General features: G+C 36.7%; 2 protein-coding genes across 3 annotated transcripts; both read left to right on the top strand.

Annotated features, from left to right (window-relative positions):
• The first annotated feature begins 1574 nt into the window (after positions 1-1574).
• LOC147551412 (uncharacterized) lies at positions 1575-5653 on the top strand. Of its 2 annotated transcripts, XM_086671181.1 has the most exons (4): positions 4196-4565; positions 4637-4926; positions 5082-5307; positions 5424-5653. In XM_086671181.1, the coding sequence occupies exons 1-4, from the start codon at positions 4478-4480 to the stop codon at positions 5555-5557; spliced, it is 738 nt and encodes a 245-aa protein (XP_086527307.1). In that variant the 5' UTR covers positions 4196-4477; the 3' UTR covers positions 5558-5653. The 2 variants fall into 2 exon arrangements, 1 of the variants encoding a protein (XP_086527307.1); XR_015238328.1 differs by lacking the exons at positions 4196-4565; positions 5082-5307; positions 5424-5653 and adding exons at positions 1575-3841; positions 3943-4033 and having other exon boundaries at positions 4637-4773.
• Positions 5654-5701: 48 nt separating this feature from the next.
• On the top strand, positions 5702-7657 carry LOC147551411 (uncharacterized). The gene is made up of 2 exons (XM_086668566.1): positions 5702-5706; positions 6550-7657. Exons 1-2 carry the CDS (start codon positions 5702-5704, stop codon positions 7655-7657), a joined length of 1113 nt encoding a protein of 370 aa, XP_086524692.1.
• The last annotated feature ends 3910 nt before the right edge of the window (positions 7658-11567 follow it).

Here is an 11567-nt window from a genome sequence, read left to right as displayed (position 1 = left end):
TAGGGATGGGAAACGGATCAGACGGGTATTCCACCGTCACTTGCTCTTCCGGTCCCGGAAGAACAGACAAATTGAGACAGGCGGACAAATCAGACATGCACTTGACAAAGTTTGGTTGTTTGTTGCTCGTCCGAGCCCGCCTAAAGATACTCATTAAGATTTCACCCAAACAAAATCCTTAAAACGTAACCCAAACAAGAGTGTTCAATACCTCAACTCTTTTACAAAAAAAATCCAATCACCTTTTTCTTTATCACTATCGACGTGAGGTTAAAATGTGAAAGTCAGCGCTTTGGGGAAAGCTAAATAGTTTCCAGGGTGTGAAGACTTGGTCAAAAATTGGTCAATTTTGTTTGATAATTTTATTTTGTAAGTTGCTAGAGGGAAAAATAAAAAACCCCCCACCTCACCTCTCTCTCTCCCTACCATTCTCTCTTTCTCTTCTCCGATTAGGTCGTCGGCCGGAAAGTTTTCCGGCCGACGACCATGAAAAAAAAAAATTTCACTTACTCTCTCTAGAAACTCCGGCGAAGGGAACCCTTCGCCGAAGTTTCTAGAGAGAGAGAGAGTGTGAACTTTTTTTTTTTTAAATTGTCGCTGGCTGGAAAATTTTCCGGTCGGCGACCTAGTCGGAGAAGAGAGAGAGAGGTGAGGTGGAGAGTTTTTTTTATTTTGAATCATATTCCCCATAAAATATGTTTCCCCGGAAACTTTTCAAAATTTTGCATATTCCCTTTAAAATTTCATACCCCGGAAACTATTTAGCTTTCCCCAAAGCGCTGGCCAATGTGAAGACCATCCCTTAATTTGTAACAATAACATAGTCGCATATTGTAAACTCTTTGAGATGAAAGAGATACAAAGCTTTATAAAAAGAAACATACCCTTTCGATGCACATATGTGCAAATGTGTAGCCTAAATGCTAACTATATTAATTGATTATAACTATTTATATACGATTAAAATGTCTAAGTAAGTTGAAAATATCAACTGGTCGGGCTTATCGGTCGCACTCGAACGAAAGGCCGGTTAGAGCCTTTTGTCTGTGCCCGTCCGACTAAACTTGGCGGTCCAGACGGGTAGTGTGATCTGTCTCAGCGCCCACTGGCACATCGGGCTCGGGTGGTTTGTGGGCGGATCCGGACTCGCAGATCTTTTTTCCACCCCTAGCCCAAATCGGCCTTTCCTCCTACTTAAATTCGCCAACGCCTACCATAACCACCTCCATCTCTCAACTCTTTGTCTCGCTACTCTCTTCCCTCACCGCCACCATCTCTCCGAAGTAGCCCACACATCACTCTCTCATTTTTATCTCTCTTTTAGTTCGCTGTTCTGTGTTGACGGCAAAGGGAATCCTCCAACTATGACGTCTAAATCCTCAACGAGGGAGCGTCGTTATCTACATTTGGGCCACATCCATTATAACATCCTGTGTTGCCCATAACACTTTTAGAAATGTTATTGGGTGCCCATAACGAACTCGAGAGTTAAATTGGTTAATATAGTTGTGCCTTTAAAACTTCTTCCTGGAATTAATGTTTAGATCTTTAAAAGTTTCTCTCTCTCTCTCTCTCTGTAACCAGTTGATGCTCAGCAGGGGATATGAGAGGGTTTAGGTCTACTGCTTCAAGGGCATCTCCTGCAACTAAAAAACTCGTCTTCCCACAACAAGCTTCAACAAGAGGTAACCCATCTTCTTCCTATTCTAATCATCTTCACAAACCAGTTTCTCTCTCTAGATTCGACCCAAATACTGTTTTTTCCTCCTCCTCCAAAGATGATTTTTTGAATAGCAAACTTCATCCACCTGTTAAACTGATTGACCATCAACACTTTTCTGAGATTCTCTCAAGAAAAGATTGGTATATATTATTGAATCATGAATTCAAAGCAAAAAAATCCAGCTTGAATTCAAATTTAATAGTGAGAGTTTTGCAAAACCAGGAAAACCCAGTAAGCTCCATTAAATTTTACATATGGGTTTCGAATATCGAAGAAAATGTAGCTAATAATCAATCAGTTCAGAGAGTTTTAAAAGATACCCTTTTTAGGAAAGGTCCTGTTGTACTATCTATTGAGCTTCTTCAAGAAATAAGAAGCTCAGGGCTTCAGTTTAGAGAGGATTTGTTATGCATTTTGATTAGCAGCTGGGGTAAATTAGGGCTTGCTAAGTATTGCTCTGAGGTTTTTGGACAGATTTCATATTTGGGTCTTAATCCGAGTACTCGACTATATAATGCTATTATTGATGCATTAGTTAAATCTAACTCCCTTGATTTAGCTTACCTCAAATTTCAACAAATGCCAACAGATAATTGTGTCCCTGATAGATTTACTTACAATATTCTCATCCATGGAGTTTGCAAAATCGGAATTGTTGACGAGGCTCTTAGGTTATTGAAGCAGATGGAGAGCTCAGGATGCTCCCCTAATGTGTTCACGTACACAATCCTGATTGATGGGTTCTGTAGGTCAAAGAGAGTAGATGAAGCTTTTCAGCTTTTAGAGACGATGAGGGAGAAAAATGTGCGTCCAAGCAACGCCACATTTAGATCATTAATCCATGGGATTGTTCGGTCATCTGATCCGAATGAGGTTTACAAGTTCTTATTAAGATTAGTAGAAAGAGAATCCGATGTGTCTAAACAGTGTCATAATACTATCCTATACTGTCTCTCGCAAAAGTCTATGTCAAAAGAGGCTTCTGAGTTCTTGAACAAGATGGGAGAAAAGGGTTATTTAACAAATACCTCAACATTTAGCATTTTGATGGTTTGCTTTATCAAGGATTTAAATCTCAATGAAACATGCAGAATATTTGATGAATTCACGAAGAAAGGTGGGAAGCCTGGGTTTAACACATACCTCATTCTGATTGGATCTTTATATAAGGTCGGGTTAACTAAAGAGGGTGACAAATATGTGAATCGGATGTTACAGGATGGGCTTATATCAAGTGCATTTTCGTATAACATGTTGATTGATTGCTATTCTCGAGCATCAATGACAGAAAGGGCATTCCGAACTTTCAAAGAGATGTGTCAAAAGGGTATTTCTCCTAATATTGTTACTTTCAATACCCTCATCAGTGGTCTTTCAAAGGCCGGCGAAGTAGGTAAGGTCCGTGAACTATTGAAGATGCTTTTAGAACGTGGGCTCAAACCTGATATCTACACTTTTAGTTCTTTAATTGAGTGTCTATGCCGGGGCCACCAGATGGAGGAGGCTTTTGCTTGTTTTAGTGAGATGGGCGAATGGGGTGTTTCTCCTAATGCTTTTACGTACAATATCTTGATTCGGTCACTTTGTATAGTTGGGGATGTTGCTAAGTCGATAAAGCTCTTAAAACAGATGAAGGCTGATGGGATAAACCCGGACGTCTTTTCCTTCAATGCACTCATTCTAAGTTTTTGTAAGATGAAGAAAATCGATAGTGCGAATAAGCTACTAGATTCCATGTTAAAATTGGGTCTGTCTCCTGATAACTACACATATAGTGCTTTCATGAAGATACTGTGTGAATTTGGGAAAGTTGACGAGGCTAAGGAGATGTTCTTGTCTATGGAAGCTAATGGATGTATTCCTGACTCGTATTCATACCACTTGATTACAGACTTCTTATCTGTTTCAGGCCGTGTAGATGAAGCCCAAGACTTAATCAGTCAATATAAAGAGAAAGTAACTTGTTAGGGGCCATGTTCCTAATGAGTAGTACCGTATGTTTCAGAACTAGTTTAGATTACATCTTCATATAAATCACAGCTTATGAGTAAAAAGATTGAAACTGAGCTCAAAATATTTGTCCCATCTAAAGCATTCGTTGAAGCAAATATATTACAGGTACATAAATGAAATCCATTTTTTATCTAAAAATTATCGTATATACTATTTATGTTGTTTTTATGCAAGTGTATTGAAATGGACGTCTTGGTTATTTGCAGATGAGATTGTTGGATATCAAATCCTTCTCCAATATTATGAAATTGAATCAGATAAAAGTTGCATTGCTTAGTCTGAATTCTTTATAGACAGGTATCTAAGAATTCCTCATTCCATTTTTATATGTTTTGCATTTTCTTATTTCGGGTTTGGTGGGTAGATATTGACTAGCCCAAACTTTCGGAATCCTCGGCATATTTTGACTACTCAATTGGGTGATTTATGCATCAAATTCTCTAGTTTGGTCCAACCACAAGTTGCTAAACTCTAACTTACACTCATTCCCTAAAATACCATCCAAAAGTAGTGATTTGGGAAAATCACTAACGCTACGAGTAAGGGTAATTATGGCAATTTGAGAAATTAGTTTGGTTTACTACCTATTAGCTGCAACTACTCTTATATAGTGCAATTAAAGAATAGTTGTCATTTAGACATTTAGTTTATGTCTAATTTATGAGTCACTTTCACTTTCTACCTTTAAAAGTAATAGTTCATGTACAATATTGTTCAAACTAGCTCCTTAATTTTGAAACTATGGCTCATAATATCTCTATTACCTTCAAACGCTTGTTCGCTGTTGTAATTCTTCTCTCAATTAGAACCTTCATTTGCAAATCGGCAGGTAGTTACAAATACGATTTTCGATTTTATATCTAACTTAGTTTCTAATCAATTGATTATTTTGTTTTCTAGTGGCGGAGTATGTAGGCGAAGAAGATCCATCTCAATTCCAAAATCCATCCCAAGGGGAAGATTCATCTCAGTTCCAAAACCCATCCCAAGGGGAAGATCCATCTCAATTTCAAAACCCATCCCAAGGGGAAGATCAATCCCAATTCCAAAACCCATCCCAAGAGGAAGATCAATCCCAATTCCAGAACCCATCCCAAGGGGAAGATCAATCTCAATTCCAAAACCCATCCCAAGAGGAAAATCCGTCCCAAGTAATCAATGGAGCATTGTTGTGTTTCAATGATAACTATGTGAGTAAGCTCTCATATCATAAGACACTTCCATTTAGGTATATTTAGCTCTAACTGAGCCTCTCTTAAAAGAAAATGCCAGTAAGCCCGAACTAAATCAGCTTGGATTTCTTCTAATATAGTTTTCTTGGGTTATATTCATAAATTTTGCACAGATATTCAGCAGTTGTGCCGAAAATTATCGACTGAGGCAGTCGGGAATCATCAACGTTCCGTTTCAACAGACCGATGAATACTGTGGAGGACCATGCTTTGAAGAAACTCAACTTGTGCTCAACTGCATTGATGATGCATTCTCGAATTTCCTGTTTTACAATAAGGCCACTGTTAACGATTTACGGTCCACTCTTGAAGCTGGTTGTAGCGATACCAGTGAAAGAGGTAAATCTCTCTTGAGGCCAGTGTTTTACACACACACACACACACACACACACACACACACACACACACACACATATCTTTTTACTGATCTGTCATGTAATTATGTGATGGTGCAGGGAATTTCAATCTAGCTCACACTCAAGGAATTCAATATTCAGGATCTGAACATAGGCTTTTATTACTCAATCCCTTTTACTTGTATATGTATACAACGATAACGATTATTATAAATGTTGTCATTAACGCGTAATTTATTATTTTCGATAACTAAGATGAAGAAGCCATACTAAATTGTCATCATAATACCTTTATTACTTAATCAATCAAGATTCAATGGGTGTATTTTATTGTAATATTTTGTCTTCCATTACTATCATGTGTAACATCTACACTAATGAGGTCATATGTAACCTACAACTTAAAGGCACATTCATGTGTATGCATGTAACTGTGTAAATTCCCATGAATGTCCTTACTTTGTAGAGCCTATAAAAAGGGTTCTAATCCAATGTAATTGACACAACAAAATAGTAGAATATTATACTACAATCTTAAGGTACAAATATGGTGTTCTTAGTCTTTAGTTTTCTCTCATCTCTAATCTCTCATCTTTACTTAGTTTTCACAACACGTTATCGGCACGAAGCTCTATTTTTTTTAAGAAGAGAATCATAGAGAGTATACCTCCAAATAGTTTTAATCCTTATAGTATACATAGGAATAATTTTTTTTCCTTCACTTGCATCTTTAGGAAAAGTAATTAAATATGAAGGTAGTAATTTTGTTAGACATAACTATTCATATTAGCATTTGTAGCATATATCTTTTTCATGATAGGATTGAAATAGTCTTCATCTAATATTATAGATAAACTCTAACAAACAATTTTTTTTTTTTGTAATGTTGTTCATATTAGTTTTTTTTTATCCTATGTATGCATGATTAAAATTGCTAGTATCAACCATGTCCATCTATAGTGATTATTAATAGTAGGGAAGTTTTATAGGGCCTCCCCAATTTTGTTAAAAGGCCTCCCCATGAACCATTTCACTTGGTAAATTATCATTGAGGGGGGCCCTTTTAACAAAAATAAGGGGGCCTTATAAAATCTCCCTTAATAGTATTATGAACATATTTATATCTATGCAATGATGAAGAGTTTTAGAAAAAAAAAATAAAAAGAAAATAAGCAAGTATTTTTCTTAAACATATTTATCTAACTTGTTTGTTTGTATTGTTTAGATCATGTCGGATAATCTTACAAAATTGCAATTTCTTGCTCTTGATATTACGGGAAAAAAATTTCTTGACATGGATTCTAGATGCTGAAATTCATCTAGATGCTATGAATCTTGGAAATACCATTATGGCTGCAAATGAAACATCCCCACAAGATCGGGCAAAAGCAATGATTTTCCTTCGTCATCACCTTCATGAAGGTCTGAAAACTGAATACCTAACGGTAAAAGATCCATATGTTTTATGGACGAATATGAAAGAAAGATATGACCACCAAAAGACTGTCATACTCCCAAAAGCTCGTTACGATTGGATGCACCTTCGTTTACAGGATTTTAAGACAGTAAGTGAATATAATTCAGCATTGTATAAAATTAAATCTCGCCTACAATTATGTGGAGAGAATATAACTGAAGAGGACATGCTAGAGAGAACATATTCTACTTTCCACGCATCGAATATGCTCCTGCAGCAGCAATATCGAGAGCGTAGGTTTACAAAGTACTCTGAATTAATTTCTTGTCTTCTTGTTGCTGAACAAAATAACGAGTTGTTAATGAAAAATCATAATGCTCATCCCACTGGGACTGCACCATTCCCTGAAGTGAATGTTGTTGCATCAATGAACCGTGAACGCAGACATGGTAATGGGCGTGGTCGAGGTCGAGGTCGATATAATAATCGACAACGTGGTGGCCCTATTAGGCATTCAAGTGAACAAAAATTAGCATCAAACCACGAGATGTGGAATAATGCCAAATACAAAAATGACAAAGGAAAAGGTGTACAAACATCTAATCATCGTGAATATAATTGTCACCGATGTGGTATGAAGGGGCATTGGTCACGTGTTTGTCGTACTGCGAAACACTTGGTTAATCTTTACCAAAATTCCATGAAGGGGAAAGGTAAAGAAATAGAAGCCAATTTGGCAGAATTTGAAGTACCGATGAACAAAACTCCCTTAGATATTTCTGACTACTTCATAGATCAAAGTGGTAAAGAATTTGAAGTATCCATGGATCCAACTCATCTGGATGTTTCAAATTTTTTTGCAGATCCAAGCAGCAAAGAATTTGATGTTTTACTTAACAATGGAAATGTTAACTAGAATCTATACTAAAATTCTAGTTTAATATGCTTTTAGGAAGATTTTTTTTTTCTTAGACTATATGTTTTGCTTTTGTCATTTGCTTTGGTCATTTGCTTTCTCAACAATTGTGTTTTTGTTATGTTCCTTTTATTATAAAATATTAAAACATTTCTATATTTTTCTTTTAGTTTCTTATTAGCATGGAGTTTACTAAAGATTTCAAAACAAATTGTGGGGATGAATGTCTTATCGACTGTGGAACGACAAATACTATTCTGCGGAACAAGAAATTTTTCTTCCAACTAAAATTAGTCAAGGCTAATGTCATCACAATTTCAGGACCCACAAACCTGATAGAAGGCTCTGGCAAAGCCGTTGTTATACTACCAAATGGTACTAAAATTGATATCCCAAATGCTTTATATTCTACTAAATCTGCACGAAATCTATTAAGCTTTATAGATATTCGTCATAATGGATATCATATTGAGACAACTTGTGACAAAATGAAAGAATACCTTTGTATTACTTCAATAGTCTCAAACAAAAAGCTGATACTAGAAAAGCTTCCAGCTTTTGCTTCGGGTTTATACTATACAAGTATAAGAACTATAGAGTCTAATTATTTGATGAACCAGAAGTTCAATTCAATGACTCTTGCAATTTGGCATGATAGACTTGGTCATCCGGGTTCTATAATGATGCGTCGAATAATAGAAAATTCACATGGACATCCGTTGAAAAACCAGAAGATTTTTCAACCAAACAATTATCCATGTGCATCTTGTTCGCAAGGAAAATTGATTGTTCGACCATCTCAATCAAAAATAAGCATCGAGTCACCTAGTTTTTTACAACGGATTCAGGGAGACATATGTGGACCTATCCATCCACCTTGTGGGCCATTTCGATATTTCATGGTCTTAATAGATGCTTCAACACGATGGTCACATGTCTGTCTATTATCAACTCGCACTGTTGCGTTTGCTAGACTTCTTGCTCAAATAATAAGGTTAAGGGCACAATTCCCTGACTACCAAATAAAGACAATTCGTCTCGATAATGCAGGAGAATTTACATCAAAGGCATTTGATGATTATTGCATGTCAATTGGGATTACTGTTGAGCATCCAGTAGCTCATACCAATACTCAAAATGGATTAGCTGAATCTTTTATTAAACGCTTACAGCTTATAGCTCGACCATTGTTGTTAAGAGCTAAATTACCTAGTTCGGCATGGGGACATGCTATATTACATGCTGCAGCTCTAATTCGTATTAGACCATCTGCTTATCATCAATACTCTCCAATACAACTTGTATTTGGACAACAACCAAATATATCACATCTTAAAGTGTTTGGTTGTGCTGTATATGTGCCAATTTCACCCCCACAACGAACAAAGATGGGTCCTCAAAGGCGTCTTGGTATTTATATTGGTTTTGATTCACCTTCAATAATAAGGTATCTAGAGCCACTTACGGGTGATGTATTTACTGCACGATATGCCGACTGTCATTTTGATGAAGAGAAATTTCCACCGTTAGGGGGAGATAAGCCACAAAATGAGGCAAAACGTGAAATTTCTTGGAGTACATCCTCTTTATCTCATCTAGATCCTCGCACTAGCCAGTGTGAACTTGAAGTTCAAAGGATCATTCACTTACAAAAGATTGCAAACCAATTACCAGATGCTTTCACAGATTCAGTGAAAGTAACAAAGTCACATATACCAGCTGCTAATACACCAGCACGGATTGATATTCCTAAAGATCAACTTAAAGATACAAATGTATCTAAAACACGGTTAAAGCGTGGCAGGCCTGTTGGTGCAAAAGATACCATTCCACGGAAAAGAAAGAAACATGAAAAAATAAATAGTCCTCCAGAAGAGGCACGGAGCACACATGTACCTGAAACGATCAATCAATCCACCAATATGGAACTCACTGCCCCAGAAGAGGCACAAGAAACTAGTGTGAAAGAATTATCAACTAATTATATTTATCCAGGAGAATGTTGGGAAAGAACCAAAATCATTCCTGACAATAAATTTGCTTTTGCAATAGCTCTGGATGTAATAGCAAATAATGACGATCATGAACCACAAAATATTGAAGAATGTCGACAAAGAAAAGATTGGCCAATGTGGAAGGATGCTATTCAAACTGAGCTAAATTCTTTAGCGAAGAGAGAGGTATTTGGACCTGTAGTTCCAACACCAGAAAATATAAAACCTGTAGGATACAAATGGGTATTTGTGCGCAAAAGAAATGAGACAAATGAAATTGTCAGGTATAAAGCACGTTTGGTTGCTCAAGGTTTTTCTCAAAGACCGGGTATAGACTTCCAAGAGACTTATTCTCCTATAATGGACGCAATAACATTCCGATATTTGATAAGTCTAGCAGCATCGGAATGTCTTGAAACACGTCTAATGGATGTAGTCACTGCCTATTTGTATGGCTCACTTGATAGTGACATCTACATGAAAATTCCTGATGGATATAACTTGCCTAAAACATCTAAGTTAGGATCGTCAAACATGTATTCGATCAAGTTACAAAGATCGTTATATGGATTGAAACAATCAGGACGAATGTGGTATAATCGCCTTAGCGAATACCTTTTGAAAGAAGGATATATTAATAATGCAATTTGTCCATGTGTATTCATTAAGAAATCAGAAAATGGATTTGCCATTATTGCAGTCTATGTAGATGATTTAAATCTTGTTGGGACTCCAGAAGAGCTCACTAAGACGGCTGAATATTTGAAGAAAGAGTTTGAGATGAAAGATCTTGGCAAAACTAAATTTTGTCTTGGTTTACAGATCGAACATTTGCAAAATGGAATATTTATCCATCAATCGATGTATACAGAAAAAGTCTTAAAACGCTTTTATATGGACACAGCTCATCCTTTAAGTAGTCCTATGATTGTTCGCTCACTTGATGAAAAGAAAGATCCATTCCGTCCTCGGGAAGATGATGAAGATCTTCTTGGTGTTGAAGTACCATATTTAAGTGCAATTGGTGCTCTTATGTATTTAGCAACTTGTACCCGACCAGATATAGCATTTGCTGTAAATTTATTAGCAAGGTACAGCTCTGCACCTACCAAAAGACACTGGAATGGTGTCAAGCATATACTACGGTATTTGCGAGGAACTACCGATATGAGCTTGTTTTACTCGAAAGGAATAAAATCACAATTATGTGGCTATGCAGATGCCGGATACCTCTCTGATCCTCACAGTGCACGGTCACAGACAGGGTATCTATTTACTAGTGGTAATACTGCAATATCTTGGAGATCGGTAAAACAAACTATAATAGCTACTTCTTCCAATCATTCTGAATTAATTGCTATTCACGAGACAAGCCGTGAGTGTATATGGTTAAGGTCTATTATCCAGCATATTCGGGAAACATGTGGACTTTCCTCAATCAAGGATACTCCAACAGTATTGTATGAAGATAATGCAGCTTGTATTGCACAACTTAAAGGGGGATATATCAAAGGTGACAGGACGAAGCACATATCTCCTAAATTTTTCTACACTCATGAGTTGCAAAGAAACGGTGACATAGAAATTAAGCAAATACGTTCAAGTGATAATCTTGCAGATTTATTTACTAAAGCTTTACCAACTTCAACATTCAAGAAATTAGTCTATAACATCGGAATGCGTCGGCTAAGTGATCTTGCACAATCTCAACCGTCTGAACGTCTATGAGGGGGAGTATCTATGAGGGGGAGTGAACTAAGAAAGAAAGTGACAAAGTGAAAATGTATCTTACATTGTAAATCTTCGAACTGTACTCTTTTTCCTTCGCTTCGGTTTTATCCCATAGGGTTTTCCTTGGCAAGGTTTTAATGAGGCAGTATCTACTTCTAAAATAATCGAAGATATTGAAGAACATT

Source organism: Eschscholzia californica, unplaced genomic scaffold (assembly GCF_041429995.1).
Source record: "Eschscholzia californica isolate CP2 unplaced genomic scaffold, dmEscCali1.0.p SCAF_3, whole genome shotgun sequence".
Taxonomy (NCBI): Eukaryota; Viridiplantae; Streptophyta; class Magnoliopsida; order Ranunculales; family Papaveraceae; genus Eschscholzia; species Eschscholzia californica.
This window is presented reverse-complemented; position numbering and strand designations above follow the sequence as displayed.

What these genes read in the sequence shown, in the direction of transcription:
- LOC147551412 (XM_086671181.1), top strand. Translation starts at nt 4,478, where the DNA reads ATGGCTCATAATATCTCTATTACCTTCAAACGCTTGTTCGCTGTTGTA. An exon ending in CTTCATTTGCAAATCGGCAG is followed by an intron (nt 4,566 to 4,636) that starts GTAGTTACAAAT and finishes TTTGTTTTCTAG; the next exon opens with TGGCGGAGTATGTAGGCGAA. An exon ending in TGTGTTTCAATGATAACTAT is followed by an intron (nt 4,927 to 5,081) that starts GTGAGTAAGCTC and finishes AATTTTGCACAG; the next exon opens with ATATTCAGCAGTTGTGCCGA.